The sequence below is a fragment of the Sciurus carolinensis genome, chromosome 13 (genome assembly GCF_902686445.1).
Source record: "Sciurus carolinensis chromosome 13, mSciCar1.2, whole genome shotgun sequence".
Lineage (NCBI taxonomy): Eukaryota > Metazoa > Chordata > Mammalia > Rodentia > Sciuridae > Sciurus > Sciurus carolinensis.
Window position 1 is genome coordinate 94,030,145 of NC_062225.1, and position 21,266 is coordinate 94,051,410.

Sequence of the window (21,266 nt, forward strand, 5' to 3'; positions counted from 1 at the left end):
AAACCTATGACTGTGCCTGTCTCCCTACATGCCCCTGGGGGTGGGGCCTCAGTTTCCCCAAAAGTAATGAGGAAAGTTAAATGGTTTTATGTGGGAGTGGGTGTGGGGACAGGAGAGAGCGCAAGAGCGCCCTTGGAACTGTGCCTGGAACATATTAAACACTCAAAAGTGTTAAAAAACAGTAACGTCGCCAATAACAACAAACCCCTTCTGCACACAAGGAGGAAAGGCTAAGAAAGGTGGAGGAACTTAGCTGAGTCCTCCGGGTTTCCGGAGGAGAATCGAGAATTCAAACTCGGGTCGCGACCCTCTCCTGGGCACCTAAGGCGCCCAGCGCCCATAGCTCCTACGCGGGCCACCGAATCTTGACAGCCTCCCCTCTGCCGCCAGTCCCGGCTGCGGGGAGGGGGCGCAGCAGTACGACGCCGCTGTCTCGGGTCCTCGCCCCGCCCCCGCCCTGGGCGAGGCAGAGGGGGCAGGGCGGAGTGGCGCGCATGTGCACAGCTGGCGCCCCCCGCCCCCCGCGCACAGCTGGGACGTGGGCCTCCGCCAGGCTGGCTCAGTCGCGAGCCGGCGGTGGACGCGCCGGGCCCTCCACAGTAGGTCGGTGCGAGCGAGCCTCGGTTCGCACCGTCGGCCATGACCGCGCGCTCCGCGGGCCCCGCGCGCCGCTGCTTGCTGGCGCTCCTGCTGTGCTGCGGCTGGGGGGCGCTGGCGGTGGTCGCCCAGAAGCCGGGAGCCGGTTGTCCGAGCCGCTGTCTGTGTTTCCGCACCACGGTGCGCTGCATGCATCTGCTGCTGGAGGCCGTGCCGGCCGTGGCGCCGCAGACCTCCATCCTGTGAGTGCGGCCCGGGACGCCGGGCTGATCCGGGACACGTGGGGTTGGATGCCCACATGGGGTTTTCGTGGGGTTCGTGGGGATCAATGAGCGCGGGAAGCTTGGGGGCTCAGGGGTACAGGGGATCCTGGGGCCGCGGACGTGGTGATCTAGGCGCGGGGAACCCAGCGCTGGGCGCGCCAGGCCTTTGTCCGCCCTGGTCTGGACGCCGAGGGGCGGACCCGATCCCTAAGCGCGGGGCCTCCGGAGTCGCCTTTGTTCAGAACTCGGAATCCCCGGCTGGACTGAGAAGTGCTTGAGAGCTGCCGGGGAAATCCCCGCGCGGCGCCCGCGCCCTCCCCGCAGGCCGGTCCCCCGCGCTGTTCCTCTCCGCTCTCCCCAGTTCAGTCCCCCTAAGCCCCTTCTCCGCTGGCGTCGGCCCCTGGCCGGGTTGCCTCTCCTCTGCCCCCTTCCTCCCCGCTGCTCCTGTTCCCGGCTTCCGCAGCCCTCTCACCTCCTCCCGCAGTGCAGTCCCCCGGCCCGCAGCGGAAACCTCCCTCGTGCAGCTTCAGTTCCCGCGACCACGGCCACCTCAACCCGTGTCCCCGAGTCCATTCCAGGCGTGAGAGTCTCCTGTCTGCTGGGGTGTCCCTGAGGCCACGGGTCACAGGACTTGTCTGGGGCTTTTCCTGGTTCCAGAGAGAACCTGGCGGGCCGTGGTCCCAGGAGAGCCCCCTTTTGGATGACCGAGTTCTGGGGCATCTGGGGCCAAGAGGGAATCTGAATCGGGGTTCAGAGAGCGCTTCTGCCCAGAGTGCGTCCTTCCTTTCTTTCCCAGTCTGGCCTGGCCTTGCTCGCTGGTGTTTTGATCTTCCCGGATACTTGGCATTCAAATAGATACAATGTATCACTTACTCGGCGGGCCTCTCCACCCACCAGAGAAATCGTCACGAACTTCCACGCCACCTTTCCCTAACGAGGAATCTTCGACCCTTTGCGCAGCCTGCTTCTTAGGGGCCCAGTGCCACCAGAGTTCGCTGCAGGCCTCGGTGTGCTCTGATGATACTTGGACTAGAAAAATTAAGATTCTGTAGAGGCAGGCATTCATTTTAGGCGCCGACTTTTATTCAGCCTCCTACAGCTGCCCTCTGCATGCCAAAAATAGTTTTTACTTTTCTTGGATGAACTGGAGGACTTTTGGCACCACTGAAGAGCCTGCAAAAGTTGTAAAAGTTTGAGTGAACTGTTCAGGAAGTGGGCGGTTAGCTTTCTTACCTCGAAAACAAAGTAGGCTGATGGCCTACCTCTCCTGGTGGGCCATGGGTAGGCAGGCAGCTTTGTGCAGGGCTGTTAGGCCCAGGGGGGAACTGTGCTCCAAGAGCTAAAACAGGCTGTCCTTTCAAGGGCCTGATGGTCAACCAGGGCCAGGTATCTAAGAGGGTGTAGTAATCCGAGCAGTGGACTTAGGTGGGAAAGAGTGAGGTTTCTCCAATGTGGATAATTGAATTAATTTTTAGTGAGTCAGTGGGAGAAACTTGGATCCTAAAACCATTTTTCACATGTGATCAGAGCCTGATAGTTGCTGTTTCTTCCCAAATCTTAACTGCTTTTTGAAAAGAACACTATTTCAAAATGAGTGTTGTAGGAGAAAAGTGGAATTCTCTGCCCTGCTGCACATGTGTGGTCCTTAACAAAAATATAACCAGATGTGTGCAGGATTCAGGGGGACAAGCTTACACCACAGTCAACGCTTGGGAGATCTCCTGAAAGGGTGCGTTTGCAGAAATTTATTTCATACTTGGATGGCAGTTGGAGTTTTCAAAAATGATTGAAATGGTAGCATTTGGTGTCGTTGATTCTGTGAGGTGAGTAGCATAGATACCAGGTTGATGAAATCCCTCAAACACTGAGCAGAGTCCTGGGTGAAGCCAGAGTGCCCTCATACCACTCCAGAAACTGGGACTGTGCACAGCCCCCTGTGGCCACGACCATGGGCACACGGCAGAGGGTAGAGCCGGGAGCCAGAACCCAGACTGTGGTTGAGAGCCGGAGCAGGTGACATCTCTGGGAGAAGGTAGTATTTACTGTGTGCTGTGTGCATAAGTGGATGTGTGGTATGGTGGGGTGGCAGGCTTTGGGAAGGACGGCAGTGGGTGGGCTGGGGAAGTGGGAGGAAGGGGAGGCTGCCCTGGTGTCATGCCGGGGGGGGGGGGCAGGCGTGGGTGGGCGCTTGGCAGGGCACAGACACAGACGAACAGAAGCCCCGCTTACTGCAGTTTCTCTGCCAGCTGTCTGCACTCTGGTACGTACTGTTACTTTGTTTCCTTTTTAAAGAACTATTTGGTAGACGTTGGGGACATGAAAAAGGTCAGCATCAGACCTTGGTCCCATAGTCAGTTGGGTGGTCCACCTTTGCCTTGCCCCTCACTTTTGGACCCCACCTTCACCCAGCTTCTGGAAGAGTCTGAATCAGAGCCTCTGGAGACTGACTCCTGGCCCTCTCCACGTTTCAGGGACGTGTGCTGGCCTGGCCAATGTGACTGTCTCACATGTGGCTTAGGGCTTCGGAAAATGGGTGGAAGACCCCCTGGAATTCCAGTTTGGACTGCCCAGAGCTCCCTCTGCCACAAGTATGAGGTGGCTTCAGTGAATTGCAGCAGGGCCCTGGGTCTCCAAGTCCTGGGTGCATTGCTGGGTACACCTCGGCAGGACCGTGCAGTGCTTGACTGGTTTCCCGTGGTTCTCTACTCAGGCCTGCCATTGACATCCATCACTGATGGAAGGAACGGTGGTATTGGGACTAAGCATGTGTTTTGACTCTGCTCCCTTCTTTTTCTCTGCTCAGCCCCAGGATTTTGGGAGTACCTTTACGTGGATAGTGTGGTTTCCTGTGGTCAGTGGGGCCTCTGCCCTCTACCTTGTTCTTTTCCCAGCTCCCTTTTCTTCCCTGCAGCCTCCACTGCTGAGGTCATAGGAATCGACTTTGCAAAGCTAGCATCCACCCGGCAACTCAGACCACTTCAAAACCAGGCATTTATCCCAAACCCAGTCTGTGGCGGAAACCATGGTGCTGGAGGGGGCCAAGGGGCCCCGCGGGCAGCTTCTCTGGCACACGCCCTCTGGGTGCCACCTGCCCTGTCTGCCAGACAGCTGTCCTGCATTCCTCAGCTCTCCACCTCCCCCGGGTGTTGGTCCTGCTGCATTCTCCACCCCAGTTAGAAGAGGGCCAGGTCAGGGCCAGGGATCCGTGTTATCGTGTTAGCTGGTTTCTTCGCTCTGAAGAGGGCTGCCTTCTCCCCACTCTCCAGCACTCCTAAGGGCAGAGAAAGGGGACACATGTATCTTCAGGACCCCAAATCAGAGACCCTGGGAGAAGGACAAGCAGACCTGCCCTGTGTTTCCAGGGCTTCTCTACTTTGCTTTTGCAGATCTTATTTATTTAGTTATTTGTATAGTGGTTCTGGGGATTGAACCAGTGGCACTATATTACTGAGTCACATCGCAGCCCTTTTTATTTTATTTTTAATTTTCTTTTATTTTGTGACCGGGGCTCTCTTGCCTAGAACTTGTGATCCTCCGGTTTTAGCCTCTGGAGTAACTGAGTAGCTGGGATTGCAGATGTGCACCTGCTGCAGCTGCTGGTTTGTTCTGGATCTGTTTGCCTCTAGCTGATCCGCTCCAGAAGATGGGATGCCCTATTCCTAGCTTCTCGGCACCCCTCGATAAACAGCCCTGCCACGCTCAGACCTCCCGGGAGCCCTCAGGCCACCTTGCCTTTTGCTCTGCCCAGGTCTGCAGTGGAAGCTCACCCTAGGCTGTGACCTTATCTGCCCTTCAGGGTGAGTTTGTATGTAGGGAAGGAGGACTTGTCAAGACACAGTCGAGGTCTGTAGAGGTGCAGGCTGCTGGTGCCCTGGAGTGTGTCCCCACAGTCTAGTGATGAGCTCTTGCCCTCACTGGTTCCTGGTGTTTCCGCCATTCTGCCTCTGGCTCGTGAAGGGTGGTCTTCCATTTTCTTTCTTGCTGTGCCTTTGTCTAGTGGCATCTGAGGGGGGTTTTGCCTCCTGGAAGCGTGGGAGGCATTGCTCCTTTCCCTTCGCCTGGAGAGGGTGTGGAGAGCGGGTTTCGTTCCCTCCTTCAGCCTGCTGTCCAGTTCCCCAGTGAGGCCCCTGGTCTTGGGCTTGTGGCTGTGGAAGGATTTTGAGCTGCAGTTTCAGGTTTTCCGTTGGCAAAGCCCTTTTGGGGTTTGCTCTTGACGAGCTTTGGAGTCTGCTCCCACCCAGAGCCTCGTCCATGTCACAGGAGATGCTGGGGTCGCCAGCAAGAAGTCGCTCATAGCAGTTCCTGCTGCCTTCTGAGACTGAGGACCCTGAGCAACGTCAGAGTCGGCCCCTGGACCAGGGCCTTGTTCCTTCTCTTTGTTGCAGTCGGCGGTCTGCAGGTCTCTGCTGTGATGGTGTTTGAGAGCCAGCCTCAGACGCGTCCATGTTCCTCTCTGTCCCTCCTTGGGCTCGGCTCCTTCTGCCCTGCCCAGCCCTTCCTCCTCTGCCTGGGTTTAGTTTGTCCTCCTGACTACCGAGGTGGAAGATGAGGTCATGGGTTCCTGGTGTGTCTTCTCTGACTGTGGTGGCTAGAGCCATGGACAGGGTTTCCACTTTTGCTGTGTTTGGAATGCTTTCTGATTCTCCTCTGGGCTTCTTCATCGACCAGGGGTCACTATTCAGTTGCACTGTTCAGTTGCTGAACATTTGGGGATCTTCCTGACATCCTCCTGCCCTTGCTTTCTCATCTAATTCCATCATCATCAGAGAGTATGAATCATAAACTTAAATCCTTTTAAATTCACTAAGACTTGTTTCTTGGCTAGGATGTGACTTATTTTGGAAATGTTCCTTGTGCACTTTTATAAAAACGTATTCTGCTCTCATTGGGTAGAACATCTGTGACGTCGGTTTGGTCAAATTGGTGGACGTCTTCAGATCTTCCGTGCCTTCCTTCTTTACGTCTATGTGTTCTGCCATTTTTTTCCAGTATGGGAATTGAACCTGTAAGCAAATGAGTGCACAGTGCACAGTTGTTGGAGGTGGGAGGGGAAGCAAATCTTGGGCGCAAGCTTTCCTTTATTCTGCAGTGGAGTCAATCCATCAGGCACCGGAGTGCTCACTTTCTGGGTGCAGTTTGGACAATCAGGAGCTGGTTGTGCAGGTTCAAGCTTTAACTTAGGAAGACAGTTGTAAAAGGCTTGAAACTCATTGTCACTGGGAAAAGCTCAGAATTCGATTTTCACTGCTTATCTTCCTGCCTCTGGGACCCATTGTTACCTAGAGCTTCACTATTTGCTTTTCTCTTTCCAGGACTCATATGCAGTGGGAAAGGGCAAAAGTCCAGGGCCCAGGTTCCAGTATCTGCCTCCTCCCTTCAGGACCCATTGTGGTTGGGAAGGGGTGAATTGTTTGCTTTTGGTGGAGATGCTGGGGGTGAACCCAGGACGGGATGGAAGTTTGCTTTTTCCCTTGGAGCCCATTGTTACTGGGAAAGGAGGTACTGGGAGAGGTTTAGTGTTCGGCTAATTTCCCTCCCTCCTCCCGAGTCATACTGTCCCTTTGTTTTTCCTGGGAAGGTGAAGGTCTCTCTTGTAGGAAGATTATTTTCCATAACCCTTCAGAATCTGTGGATGCTCTACTACTGATCCACAGCCCCAGTCCTTTTTATTCTGGTACAGGGTCTTGCTGAATTGTTGAGACTGACCTTGAACTTGTGATCCTCCCTCCTCAGCCTCCTACAACTTATTTTTGAAATCTCTGGTTATATCTGTGAATTTGCCTTTTTCTCCTTGAAGTTTTTGTAGTTTTTCCTCACGTATCATGCTCTCTTCTTGATTAAAGAGACTCTTCGTTTGTTCTTGGTAATGTTGTTTGCTCTGGAATCTACTTTGTCCAATACCGATGTTGCTTCTCCGCTGTAGAAGTCAGCATGAGTGCATGTGGGCTTCCATCCTCGATTTTAGCCTGATGTGCCTCTGTGTTCCTGTGGGCGGCATGTGGATGGGCCTTGCCTTCTCATTGGGATATCTAGACTGTTTACACTTAATGTGATAATGGTAGGACTGGGTTTAAAACTCTTCTCTTGTTATTTGTCTCATCTGTTACTTTTTTCACTTTTCTGTATTTGACATTAAATGCATGTTAATAATTACTGCATTTTTGGTTCTTTACTGGTCATCCTCTGTAAGCCTGTTACAGTAGTGGCTGCTTCAGTATTTGTAACACCCTCCTGTGCTTTACTACAGCTTAGCTTCAAATGCTGCTACTGAGCCTCAGAAGAGCCTGCAGTGACACATCATTCCTCTCCATCTCTGACCTTTGTGCTATTGTCTTCACACATTTTAATTTTACATTATTACAACCCACACTATATTTTCATTATTTGGTTCAAACATTCAGTTGCCTTTTTGAGATTTAAATAAGCAGGAAGTTTCCCAGCTCTGCCTGATGGCGTTTCCCTGTGTGGGAGTGCATTTCTGTCCTTCTACAGGGAGGACTTCCAGACATGCAGCTCGGCTGGGATGAACGCGTCCAGCTTTTTTATGCCCGAGAAATAGTTTATTTTACCTTAATTTTTTAGTGATATCTAGTGTGGCAGGTTCTGGCGCTTGCTTTAGAGATGCTGCTATGCTGTCTTTCACTCCGTTTCCGGGGACAGGCAGCTGCGCCCACCTCTGTTTCTGACGGGCCTGAGGACCCCTCCTCCCGCAGTGTGCTGAGATGTGCCTTGATGTGGCTTTCTTCTGCTCCTCAAACGTGGGGTTTTGTTCATTTGTGGTTTTTAACTTAGATCTGTGACTTTTAATTTCACCACCTTGGAAGCTTTGGGGTGCTGATTCCTGAGTCGTGTATTCTGCACCCTCCTCTGCCCACTCTGCTCTGAAGGTTCCCGGTGTGCTTGTTAATGCAGCTCACTCATGAGTAGCGCAGTTTCCACCTCTCCTTTCTGTCTGCCTCACTCTGAGTAGTTTCTGCTCTTATGTCTGCACAGTTAATTACAGGTCTTTTCTCTGCAATATCTAATTCGCTATTAGTCTCATATTTTTCAGATCAGTCTTCATCTCTCGAAAATGTGGGCCTTTGAACAGACCTTGGGTGTCTCTGCTTCACGATTCAAACCTGTCGAATACAATTTAATAATCATCCTTATTCCTGGTCTGCTGACGCTAACATCTGCATCAGTTCAGGGCTGGGTTGCCTGTTTTCCTCTTTTAGTTATGGGTCATTATTTCCTGCCTCTTTTCATGCTTGGTAGCTTTTTATTAGGTTCTCGACACTGTGAATTCCCTCTTGTTGAGCACCCCATGTTTTAGCATCCAGTTGTTCTCCCCGACCTTTGTTCTAGGGTACATTTGAGCCAGGTGGAGACAGCCTGGTTCTTTCCGGTTGGAAGCAGGATTGGAGCAGTCCTCAGGACGAGATCCTCATGTCCCACAGTGACTGAGACAAGACTCTTCCAATGCCATGCCTGGTGCCCTGTCAGGCCAGCGGTCTCCAGTCTGGCGGATGGGTACAGGCGCTGTGCTGCGTGTCGGGCACTGCCATCTCTGATCCACCGGGCACTCTTTTCTTCCCGATATGCATGTGCCGGTGGTGCATAGCCAATGCCCAACCTGCAGTCCTGTCCACTCTGTCTCCTGGGTGCTCACATGTCTCTGCTTAGTGCTTGTCCTGGAGTTCCGTCCCGAAGTGGCCAGGGCTCCTGCCTGTGACTCCTGGGCAGGTCCTGGAGTTCCATCCTGAGGTGACCAGGGCTCCTGCCTGTGTCTCCTGGGCAGGTCCTGGGGTTCTGTCCTCAGGAGACCAGGGCTCCTGCCTGTGTCTCCTGGGCAGGTCCTGTCCTGTCTGTGTCTCCTGGGCAGGTCCTGGAGTTCCGTCCTGAGGTGACCAGGGCTCCTGTGTGTCTGGTGGGCAGGTCCTGGGGTTCCGTCCTGAGGTGACCAGGGCTCCTGTGTGTCTGGTGGGCAGGTCCTGGAGTTCCATCCTGAGGTGACCAGGGCTCCTGCCTGTGTCTCCTGGGCAGGTCCTGGAGTTCCATCCTGAGGTGACCAGGGCTCCTGCCTCTATCTGGTGGGCAGGTCCTGGGGTTCTGTCCTCAGGAGACCAGGGCTCCTGCCTGTGTCTCCTGGGCAGGTCCTGTCCTGTCTGTGTCTCCTGGGCAGGTCCTGGAGTTCCGTCCTGAGGTGACCAGGGCTCCTGTGTGTCTGGTGGGCAGGTCCTGGGGTTCCGTCCTGAGGTGACCGGGGCTCCTGTGTGTCTGGTGGGCAGGTCCTGGGGTTCCGTCCTGAGGTGACCAGGGCTCCTGTGTGTCTGGTGGGCAGGTCCTGGGGTTCCGTCCTGAGGTGACCGGGGCTCCTGCCTCTGTGTCCTGGGCAGGTCCTGGAGTTCCGTCCTGAGGTGACCAGGGCTCCTGTGTGTCTGGTGGGCAGGTCCTGGGGTTCCGTCCTGAGGTGACCAGGGCTCCTGTATGTCTGGTGGGCAGGTCCTGGAGTTCCATCCTGAGGTGACCAGGGCTCCTGTGTGTCTGGTGGGCAGGTCCTGGGGTTCCGTCCTGAGGTGACCAGGGCTCCTGTGTGTCTGGTGGGCAGGTCCTGGAGTTCCATCCTGAGGTGACCAGTGCTCCTGTATGTCTGGTGGGCAGGTCCTGGAGTTCCGTCCTGAGGTGACCAGGGCTCCTGTGTGTCTGGTGGGCAGGTCCTGGAGTTCCATCCGAGGTGACCGGGGCTCCTGTATGTCTGGTGGGCAGGTCCTGGAGTTCCATCCTGAGGTGACCGGGGCTCCTGTGTGTCTGGTGGGCAGGTCCTGGAGTTCCATCCTGAGGTGACCGGGGCTCCTGTGTGTCTGGTGGGCAGGTCCTGGGGTTCCGTCCTGAGGTGACCAGGGCTCCTGTGTGTCTGGTGGGCAGGTCCTGGAGTTCCATCCTGAGGTGACCAGTGCTCCTGTATGTCTGGTGGGCAGGTCCTGGAGTTCCGTCCTGAGGTGACCAGGGCTCCTGTGTGTCTGGTGGGCAGGTCCTGGAGTTCCATCCTGAGGTGACCGGGGCTCCTGTATGTCTGGTGGGCAGGTCCTGGAGTTCCATCCTGAGGTGACCGGGGCTCCTGTGTGTCTGGTGGGCAGGTCCTGGAGTTCCGTCCTGAGGTGACCAGGGCTCCTGTGTGTCTGGTGGGCAGGTCCTGGAGTTCCGTCCTGAGGTGACCAGGGCTCCTGTGTGCCTGGTGGGCAGGTCCTGGAGTTCCGTCCTGAGGTGACCAGGGCTCCTGTGTGTCTGGTGGGCAGGTCCTGGGGTTCCGTCCTGAGGTGACCGGGGCTCCTGCCTCTGTGTCCTGGGCAGGTCCTGGAGTTCCGTCCTGAGGTGACCAGGGCTCCTGTGTGTCTGGTGGGCAGGTCCTGGGGTTCCGTCCTGAGGTGACCAGGGCTCCTGTATGTCTGGTGGGCAGGTCCTGGAGTTCCATCCTGAGGTGACCAGGGCTCCTGTGTGTCTGGTGGGCAGGTCCTGGGGTTCCGTCCTGAGGTGACCAGGGCTCCTGTGTGTCTGGTGGGCAGGTCCTGGAGTTCCATCCTGAGGTGACCAGTGCTCCTGTATGTCTGGTGGGCAGGTCCTGGAGTTCCGTCCTGAGGTGACCAGGGCTCCTGTGTGTCTGGTGGGCAGGTCCTGGAGTTCCATCCTGAGGTGACCGGGGCTCCTGTATGTCTGGTGGGCAGGTCCTGGAGTTCCATCCTGAGGTGACCGGGGCTCCTGTGTGTCTGGTGGGCAGGTCCTGGAGTTCCATCCTGAGGTGACCAGGGCTCCTGTGTGTCTGGTGGGCAGGTCCTGGGGTTCCGTCCTGAGGTGACCAGGGCTCCTGTGTGTCTGGTGGGCAGGTCCTGGAGTTCCATCCTGAGGTGACCAGTGCTCCTGTATGTCTGGTGGGCAGGTCCTGGAGTTCCGTCCTGAGGTGACCAGGGCTCCTGTGTGTCTGGTGGGCAGGTCCTGGAGTTCCATCCTGAGGTGATCGGGGCTCCTGTATGTCTGGTGGGCAGGTCCTGGAGTTCCATCCTGAGGTGACCGGGGCTCCTGTGTGTCTGGTGGGCAGGTCCTGGAGTTCCATCCTGAGGTGACCAGTGCTCCTGTATGTCTGGTGGGCAGGTCCTGGAGTTCCGTCCTGAGGTGACCAGGGCTCCTGTGTGTCTGGTGGGCAGGTCCTGGGGTTCCGTCCTGAGGTGACCAGGGCTCCTGTGTGTCTGGTGGGCAGGTCCTGGGGTTCCATCCTGAGGTGACCAGTGCTCCTGTGTGTCTGGTGGGCAGGTCCTGGAGTTCCATCCTGAGGTGACCAGGGCTCCTGCCTCTATCTGGTGGGCAGGTCCTGGGGTTCTGTCCTCAGGAGACCAGGGCTCCTGCCTGTGTCTCCTGGGCAGGTCCTGTCCTGTCTGTGTCTCCTGGGCAGGTCCTGGAGTTCCGTCCTGAGGTGACCAGGGCTCCTGTGTGTCTGGTGGGCAGGTCCTGGGGTTCCGTCCTGAGGTGACCGGGGCTCCTGCCTCTGTGTCCTGGGCAGGTCCTGGAGTTCCGTCCTGAGGTGACCAGGGCTCCTGTGTGTCTGGTGGGCAGGTCCTGGAGTTCCGTCCTGAGGTGACCAGGGCTCCTGTGTGTCTGGTGGGCAGGTCCTGGGGTTCCGTCCTGAGGTGACCAGGGCTCCTGTGTGTCTGGTGGGCAGGTCCTGGAGTTCCGTCCTGAGGTGACCAGGGCTCCTGTGTGTCTGGTGGGCAGGTCCTGGAGTTCCGTCCTGAGGTGACCAGGGCTCCTGTATGTCTGGTGGGCAGGTCCTGGAGTTCCGTCCTGAGGTGACCGGGGCTCCTGTGTGTCTGGTGGGCAGGTCCTGGAGTTCCGTCCTGAGGTGACCAGGGCTCCTGTGTGTCTGGTGGGCAGGTCCTGGAGTTCCATCCTGAGGTGACCAGGGCTCCTGTGTGTCTGGTGGGCAGGTCCTGGGGTTCCGTCCTGAGGTGACCAGGGCTCCTGTGTGTCTGGTGGGCAGGTCCTGGAGTTCCGTCCTGAGGTGACCAGGGCTCCTGTGTGTCTGGTGGGCAGGTCCTGGGGTTCCGTCCTGAGGTGACCAGGGCTCCTGTGTGTCTGGTGGGCAGGTCCTGGAGTTCCGTCCTGAGGTGACCAGGGCTCCTGTGTGTCTGGTGGGCAGGTCCTGGAGTTCCGTCCTGAGGTGACCAGGGCTCCTGTGTGTCTGGTGGGCAGGTCCTGGGGTTCCGTCCTGAGGTGACCAGGGCTCCTGTATGTCTGGTGGGCAGGTCCTGGAGTTCCATCCTGAGGTGACCAGGGCTCCTGTGTGTCTGGTGGGCAGGTCCTGGATTTCTGTGCAGAGGTGGCCGGGGCTCCTGCCTCTGTGTCCTGGGCAGGTCCTGGATTTCTGTGCAGAGGTGGCCGGGGCTCCTGCCTCTGTGTCCTGGGCAGGTCCTGGATTTCTGTGCAGAGGTGGCCGGGGCTCCTGCCTCTGCGTCCTGGGCAGGGCTGAGGATGGTTTGTTCCTCACAGTGCCACCAGTGGCCTCAGTCAGGTGTTTATGTCCAACATGCGGAGCCATTCTTGCCTCTGCTGTTCTACTTGTTGGAAACTGAAGTTCCCTCTCCCGTTTTAAAAGCTATTTTTTAGCCTTCTTTAGGTTTTTCTGCAGCAAGGCGTAGTAAACATATAGCAGTCAGAGTGAGTGCTGCGGACTCGCCTGCTCAGGTTCTACGCTCGCTCTGGCAGGACTGGGCCCAGGCCTTCTCTGCTCCTCTCGCCTGCTGCTGCTGCGTTGGCGGACCTCTGCTTCCGTGCTGTGCCCGCCGTGACCAGCCTGTGGCCCACATCGTGTGGGGAGTTGGGGTGCTCTGGGTTGGGCGGCTCTTCTTGGAGATTCTGCCAGAAGCCTGTGGTAGCTTATGCCACGAGTGTCCCTTCTGTTTTGTCCATGGCTGCCTGCTGACCACAAAGGCAAGTTGCATAGTTGTCACCAACTGTTCACATCCGGCTGTTTGGGACCATGTTTGCTCTGACAGTGACACAGTGTCCCGGCTCCATCTGAAGCTTCGCCATGCGCAACCCTGGCCTCCGGGCCTCCATGGGAGGGGAGGGAGTGTGGGCACTGTGTCTGGTCTCATGTCCAGCCTAGAGGCTGGACCCTAGGAGAGGCCTGAGCTGGTGCCCACAGAAGGGATGTGCCATGCCGTGCCGCCTCCACGGTTCCTTCTCCGTTTGTACTCTCCTGGGCAGGTGCTACTGGGGGCGTGTGTGGCATGGCTCTGGGCCCTTTACCCTCCTGGGGAGGCCCCCCTGCTCGCCCTGTTGTGGGTGCTCCTTTGGCATCTGCCATGCCTTGGACTGCGTGTACCATCTACCTGCTGCAAGCTCAGCTCCTGACGTGGGAGGCTGCAAATAGCACAAGCACTAGATTAAGTGGGAAGCCATCCTCCTGGTGAGCAGAAGGGCGTGGCTGCTGGTCTGGGGACTAAAGGCACATGCTTGATGGGCAGCCGCCCAGTGCGATGGCCTGTGTTCGGCTGAGGTAGTCTCCGTGGCCAGGACCCGTGGATCCAGCCGGTTGCTCACTGAAGACGTTTCTGCAGGCGTGAGTCAGTTGTGGGTTTGGCTTCAGCCTGCCTTGCGTATTTGTGGAGGTGGTGGTGAGGTGGCGAAGGGTGAGGGGAACCAGGAGGACTCCTTGATTTTCGGGTCAGCTGTGCGGCTGAACAGTCTTGCTTAGGTGTGAACTGTGTGTCTGCTGCTGCCGCGTGCCAGGGATGCGCTCTGCCTGCCGGCCAGGGGCCTGCGCTCTTCCTGCTCACTCGCTGTGGTCTGCCGTGGGCACGCCTTGTAGGGACTTGGGGAGGGAGCCGTGCGCCCTGCGTTCGTCGCACCCACCTCCTGCCGCCCTGGCGTTGGCCGTGGCACAGTTGTGTCAGAGTGAAGCAGGGGCTGAGCAGCCTGCTCCGGGCCTCAAGCTGAGGAATCACGAAGCTTGCCCTCTGACCCACGGATTGCACCATCCTGTTTATTTATCTTTTGCAACGTATTTTTTAAAAAATTTGTTTGCATGTTGTACACGTGCATAGTGGAAAAATTTGAAAATACAGATAGAACGAATGATTCACATTCCTATGACCAAAGTATCAGCCTGTTGGGCTTTTCCCCCAGATCCTCTGCCTGTGTGGATCACATATCAATGCTGGGGTGGTGAGGCACTCCTGCCGTGTCCCTTGTGCCTTTGAAACCTGGCGATGTGCTGTGGTCATGGGTGCCCGGTGTTGGAGCTGCACACAGGAGCCTTGTCTTTTTCTTTCATTTGCAGTGCTGGGGTGGAACATAGGATCTGAGGTGTGCTAGGAAGTGCAGCCAATGAGCATCAGCCCTGGCCCCTGTGTCCTTACCGTTAGTGGCCACATAGTATCTATTCGTTTGGAATTGCCACATTTACCTATGGAACATTTATTACAGGTCATTTCCTTGTTTCCGTTTTTTTCCTCCTGTAAACAGGGGTGCATCTGTGTGCATTGTCTTGTCTGTGTCTCTCTGGATTATTTCAGAGTGTGCTTCCATAACCTCTGTGGCTTGAATCCACACCAGGGATCCTGGTGGGCATCCTATGGGGTCCGGAGTCGGCTTCCTGCCTGGGTCCTGGGTGGAATTTTCCTGAGGACCGCCATCCCTGTTAGCTGAGCCTGGTTGTCTGCAATGTTAGCAGCATAGATCCCCCGGGGTGAGCCTGTGGCAGGCGAGGGTGAGTGCGGGGAGGGCCACCATGCCGCTGGTGTGGGACACTGTCTTGGCACCAGCTGAGCTTGCCTGGTGAGCTCTCTGTGGTCATCGGATGCCTTGGCTTTGTGTGCCCTGAGAACTACACTGACCACCACACTTGGTGGACAGCTCAGTCTTCACTCTGTGGCCCTGTGGTTCCCATTGCATGGATGTTTCTTGTGTGGTTTCTGCCCCATGGTTGTCTGCTTCTGCTGAACAGTGGTCACACCAGGCTGAAGAACCTGCAGGGAGAAGACCCTGGATATCAGGTAGCTCTGCGCCCTGCCTTCTGCTCCAGGTTGATCTTCGCGTTTGTTTCTTGCTGTCTGTTGGAGTCACATTCCGGGACACTGAATGGGGGAGCACTGAGCCCCTGCTGCTGGAGGAGCTGCAGTTGAGGCTCCGTCCATCTCTGGTCTCAGAGTTTTTATCAGCAACCCATAAATGATCTTCTTGTGTGTGCCTTGTGCCTGCTCGTTGTTGATCGTGAACATTGAATGCACGGCCAAGAGCAAAGCTGCTCACCCACAAGGAAGCTGTATTGGTCAGCTGTGTGTGGCTGTGACCAGAACACCTGACGCGGACAGCTTAGAGGCAGGAAGGTTGGGTTAGGGTTAGCTCCAGAGGTTTGGTCCATGGTGGGTCACTCCACTGCTCTTCCCAAGGTGAGGCAGGACTCCGTGAAGGGCGTGGCAGAGGAGGCTGCTCAGGACTGGACGGGCAGGATGCAGCTTCCTGGGCCTCCCCTCAGAGCCTCTGTTTGCCCGTCTGTGGGGGACAGAGGAGTGAATGTGTGTTCCTGAGATGCAGCTGGCACTGTGGGCGTGTGTCCACTGTGGACTGATGTTGCTGAACTCTGGATTGCTCTGAAAGGCAAGTGTAAATGTGACAAATCCCACGGGGGGTGGGGCGTCCCGCGCAGGGCGTGGAGGGCGGGCGCAGGGGTGCCTGGATGTGGCAGGGGTGCTGTGGCAGTGCCTGCAGGACGCCATCCTTGCCTGATCTCAGGAGCTGACTTTAATTAAGAGGAGGCTTAAGATGCAAACAGGAAGTCCACCAAGTATAGTCCAAGTGTGTCAGATTGGCAGTTCTCTCCAGCAGCCCAAGCCAGATGTTTGGAGACGTTTGATTTTTCCTTTTGAGCAGGGACGTAGGGAGCGCTCCATAATTGCGGGTGCCCTGCCCTTCCCTCCCAGAGCCCCTTCCTTATTTTTAGAAACAAGCCTCCTTTCTTAACGTGCCGCGTCAGCGTAGACCTCATGCAACTCCCTGACTAGGCATGAGGGGCAGAAACTGGAAATCCAGGCTCACTCCTAAGGAGGCTGGCCTTGGTAGAGGTGGACCTTTGACCTCAGCACTGACTGGACTCTTAGGTTCATACTTTCTCTTTCTGTACTGCAGTTTGTAGGCAGGCAGTTTCCTCTCTTGGAGTCGCAGGAAAGCCACGTGGTCTGGGGTCGCGGGAGCCTCTCTGCTGTGGTGGAGGGGCCTGCACCCCGTTCGCCCGTGCCATCATGGCCTCCCTCCCCTCACAGCCGGGCGCAGTGGGTGAGGTGACGGTTGCTGCTTCCTGGGGTAAAGCAAATACTTCTGAAAGTTTATAAGAGGAACAGCTATTAAAGTAGATAGTTAGTCATCACTGTTAATGTTTCAGACATGGGATGTTTATGTTGGCATGGCAACAGTGGACAAACATGCACATTGAATGCTTGTTTTCTTGTGTGTGTTTCTTATTGTGTAACCTTTTTAAGTTTGTGTGTGTCACCCCAACCATTAACCATCCCACCCATCCATCCATCCATATGTCCATCCATCCACACATCCATACCTCCATCCATTTGTCCATCTTCCTAGTCACCCCGTACACCCACACACCCATCCATCCACACACCCATCCATCCATCCATCTGTTCATCTTCCCAGTCACCACACATTCTCACATACCCACCCATCTATCCATGTCTTCATTCATCCATCCTTCCATCCACACACCCATCCATCCACACATCCATCCATCCATCCATCTGTTCATCTTCCCAGTCACCACACATTCTCACATACCCACCCATCTATCCATGTCTTCATTCATCCATCCTTCCATCCATCCTTCCATCCATCCACACATTCATCCATCCATTTGTCCGTCCTCCCAGTCACCCCACACATCCTTCCATCCATCCCTCCACCAACATGTTTTTCTATCTATCCATCCACCCATCCATCCATCCATCCATCCATCTGTCCATCCTCCCAGTCATACCACATACTCAGATACTTACCCATCTCTCCATCCATCCATCCATCCATTCATCTTTCCATCCATCCATCTATTCACCCATCTGTCCATCCATCTATCCATCCAACCATCCACCCCCCCACCCAAGCACCCACCCATACATCCATACATCTGCCCATCCATCCACCCTGTATCCACCTGTCTGTCACACTGGAGTCCTTGTTAACTGTCAGTCCTGGTGCATGCAGCCCCTGTTGTTGGGCACTCCCTATTAGGAGGAGTCAGGCTGTGAGTGCACTCTGTGGTGGTGGAAGTACTCCGTTCTGCCATACTTGTGTCTCTTCCCTTGCTACCTTCTTCATGGTTTAAGAATAGGTTGGTGCCTAGCTACAGGGAGACAGAGGAGGAGACGCCTGTGGAAGGAGCTCTAGCAGTAGACCCAGAGGCCTTTCTCCTAAGCTCAGAATGCTGTGCTTTAAGATCCTGCTTCCTCGTTTCTCTTCTTAGCCTTAGCAGCCCTCTCTTGCTGTGAGGTCCTCTGGGTCTGGCATTCTTTCAGCTGGTTCCTAGGGAATGAAGCTCTACAGGAAAGGGTTGGTTGTTTTTTTCCAGTTTTCCAGGGGTCGTGCCTGGCTAGTGCCTGGCGCCCCACACACTGTGGGCTCTGCCTTCAGGCTCTCTTGTCCTCATTGGTAAGGGCTGTGTGGACACAGGGGGACACTAAGCTGGCCAGTGGTGGGCAGGAAGTGGACTGGGCCTGCTGACGGAGGGTCAGGACAGGGAACGCTTAGTGGTGATGGGGAATAAACAGGGAGCACAGCGGTGCAGGTAGAGAACTTCCTGGGAACCATTTTGGCCAAGATCCACTGTTTTTCAGGAGGCTCCCTTTGGGGGTGTCTCTGGGAGCCGCCCTGGCAGTTATCTCAGCGCGTCCTCAGAAATCCTCTCTGTCACAAGATGTTTCCCTTGTCCTGCCCTGTGGTTGGCTGGGGCTGTGTTCCCACGTTCCTAAGCACTGAGTCCGGGGAGCGGGAAGCCCCCAGCTCAGCTGCTGAGTGTTAGCTGCAGACACTGGATTCCATCATGACCGTTTCCTCGGGGGAGCTAATGAAAACACTCTTGGCCTGACTCGAGACTTAGAAGAGCAACAAGCCAAGGTCAGTTACTTCTTGGGTGTGACTGGCCCAGCTGGGCACCCCTGCTAGCTGGCCGGGTTCTGGGTGAGCACCAGGGGCTCGGCTTGTTCCTTGGCTTGGCTGACCTGTCCGTGGGTCTCTGCTGCAGTGGCCTCTGTTGACGTGGTCCCTGTGAGTGGCAGTGTTCCCTGCAGTGAGCTGCTTCATCTCCGCGTGCCCGCTGCATTCCTGCCTTCTGATGGGAAGGGACTGCCTTAGCTCTGCTGCTGGCCTGTGAGGGTTGATTTTAGGGCCTCTGTAGGTGGGCCACGGCTCCCATTATGGGTTGGAGTTATTCTGGGTATCTCTGGAAAGGTATTTTAAAGATGAGATTAACATTTAAATCAATAAACTGAGCAAAGCGGACAACTCTCTATAATGTGGTGGTCCTCACCCAATCAGTGAAGTCCTTGGAGAACAGAGGCGACCCCCAGCAGAGCAGGCATGGGGCAGCTCCTCCTGGGTCCCTGCTGCACGCCCAGCACATACTGACTTGCCAAGCCTCCCGCTCATGAGCCAGCCTCCTCGGCCTCCTCTCCTCCTGTGCCTATGGCTCTCCTCCTGCCCCTTGTATCCCCTTTCCCTCGCTCCTCTCCACACTGTCCGTTCACATCCTGTTGACTGTGACTCTGGGACCCTGACTAACAGTGTCCACCTGGTATGTCACATGACTTGGCCCTCCAGGCCAGCTGACAGGGTCTGGCTGGGCCCTGGCCTAGCACAGTGAGTATGTGCTATCCATGGTCAGTTACTCATGGTCAGGCTCAGCCCAGCACAGAAGCTGCCTCTTGGTAACCTGAGCCAGGAAATCCAGCAGCAGGCTGGGGGGCTGAAGCCAGAAGCAGAGACTGGGGTCCAGAGGGGCCTGGAGAGCAGAGTGGCTGGGCAGCAGAGAGGTGGCACTGGTGCAGGGCAAGGCTGCTGGGGCACGTCTGGCCAGAGAGCATCGGGGTCCTGCCTCTGCCACCCCATTCCCATGCAGCACGAGAGTCGTGCAAAGAGCGTTTATTTTGTGAACTCAAGAGAAGCTGGAAACACAGTTGGTGAAGGGAAGAGAGAGACCCCTCCTTTCTTATTAATAAGAAGTTAATTATTTTCTTCTTGTTACAGAAGCCACTCCTGGAGCAATATTCTAACAGTACGTCAGAACTGTCACCTGCAGCCGTCCCCTGGCACATGAGCTTCCTCCTTTCCCTCCCTGTGCATCTGTCACTCGGTTCTTCATCACTTACCTATTTACATGAGAGGCCGGCAGGCACCGGGCCCTCCCAGGTCACGTTCGTCTCTGCCTGTGCCCGTCTCTGCCAGGTTTCTCTGTGTGCTCGTCACTGCGGGCACCTCTGTGTCTGAGGTCTGCCTGGGCCCCTGGGAGTGCTGGTTGGTGCATGTGGAGGTCTTTCTGCAGTCAGCTTGTCCTCTCCCCTGCTCAGTCCAGCGTCCTCCCCTGCTGAGTCCTATCCTAACCAGCCTGCACTGCGGGTGCCTCAGGCATCCCTGTCACAGACCTTGAGTGGCCCCTCTTGGTCCCCTTTTCCAAACATGGCAGCAGACTGAGCCCGGGGAGCCGTGGTGCCTCTGCAGGGGCAGGGCAGGGGCCAGGGCCAGCACTCCACCCTGGGCCTTCCGCTGGGCCCTGCCTTTGGCTCACATGCCTGCCTGCACCCCTCTTGCTGGGATCCCCCCTGGCCTAGCGAGCAGGCTGGGAGTGTCGGCCAGGTCTGGGGCTGTGAGGCCGGCACTGTGGCAGGGTCACGGACTGCCCCTCCCTGGAGCGCTCACCCTGAGCCTCCTGGCCAGGGACCCTCACTGAGAGGGCCTCGTGGGGAGCCTGCGGGGCCTCCCCTGCTGCCCTGCTGCCGGCCGGGCCTTCTCAGGGAGGTCCTGACAGTTGGGGTCTGAGAGGGATGAGGAGGCGCTGGCCGCCTCCCCGTGCAGCCCCGGGAGCCGGTGCCACGGGAGGGCAGGCGTGGAGCGTGTTGGTGCCAGTGACGCAGGAGGGCAGCTGTGTGCAGCCACTGCGTCCCGGCTCCCTCCTCCGTGCCTGGCCGTCAGCATGGTGGAGCCCAGTCCTGCTCTTGTTGGCCTGGGTCTTGCTGTTCGCCGTGCGGACTTTGCATCAGCACTGCCCACTCGCAGCTCAGGCACCTGCAGGGCCTTCACTGGTGTCAGGAGAATTCCTCTTTGGGGCAAAGTCCTGGCGGGCTGCTGGGAGGGCCCTGAACTTGGTTCACAGTCAGCAGGAGTCTGACAGCGCCATGGGCCCAGGGAGGCCCAGAAGGGGCCTGGAGGTTGCTGTCTGCACCTGGGCTGCCCCTGGCCAGGTGTGGAACAGTGTTTGTCATGGAGGTGGACAGTCAGGACCCCTGCGCTCTCTGCCCTCCTCTCGGCCACATTCTGACCTGGCAAACACGCCTCTGGTCAGCTGCTGCCCTGGGGCTGCCTCTCAGGCCCTGCACCCTTTCCTAGGGCAGTGCTGGGGCAGTGCAGGGCCTTTCCCCAGGGTAACGGGCGGGCGAGGAGGCCGGAGGGAGGGCCGGCTGCCTGTGGGTTTGCAGAGGTCGGCGGCAGATGGAGCCCTAGGTCAGGTGGCACGTGCACGTGTGCTAGGGCCGGGCAGTGGGGCGGGCAGCGTGGCAGGTGCAGGGCAGATCAGCACGGCCGGTCAGTGCCTGGGCTTCCCACAGTGAATTAATTACTGCGGAGGTCGGTGGAGTGGACGGGCGGCCTGGTGACAGAGACACACCCAGGGACACACCCGCTCCAGGGACAGTCCCTTTCCACAGACAAGCTCTCCCTCGGCCATCTGCCTGGGTCACGGCTCATCCCCGCGGGGTCAGCAGGGATGGTCTCTGGTCTGGAGTTTGTTTTCCAGGAGGAGGGTACAGAGACGGGGCTGGTGGGGCAGGTGGTGGGGACCGTCCCTCTCCTGTGTGTACCCCTGCCTGTCCTTGCCGCGGGAGCCGGGGGCAGCTGCTGAGACCTCCGTGGTGTTCCAGCTGACTGCAGGTGCCCCAGAGAGGACAAAGCCCTGGATGAGACCGCAGCTGTGGCACCAGCTCACTGTCCACAGGCCAAGCCCCTTCCTCCTGGACCCGATCTCACCCACCTGGGAATGGTGTCAGCATCTCCCGGCAGAGTCCGCATCAGAACAGCTCCGTCTTCCCATCCAGGCAAGGGTCTCGGCCAAGTCAGGGTGGGCGCTGTGGAGCCTCTGTGGGAGTTTCCATGTGCAGG

At 57.0% G+C, this 21,266-nt stretch overlaps 1 protein-coding gene across 2 annotated transcripts in view; it reads left to right on the plus strand.

Annotated features, from left to right (window-relative positions):
* Positions 1-543: 543 nt before the first annotated feature.
* Positions 544-21,266, plus strand: part of Pxdn (peroxidasin) — a 79,009-nt gene continuing 58,286 nt past the window's right edge. For both annotated transcript variants that reach the window (XM_047523002.1, XM_047523003.1), the window contains exon 1: positions 544-839. In XM_047523002.1, the coding sequence (XP_047378958.1) occupies positions 640-839 (200 nt within the window). In that variant the 5' untranslated portion in view covers positions 544-639. The remainder of the gene's footprint in view (positions 840-21,266) is intronic.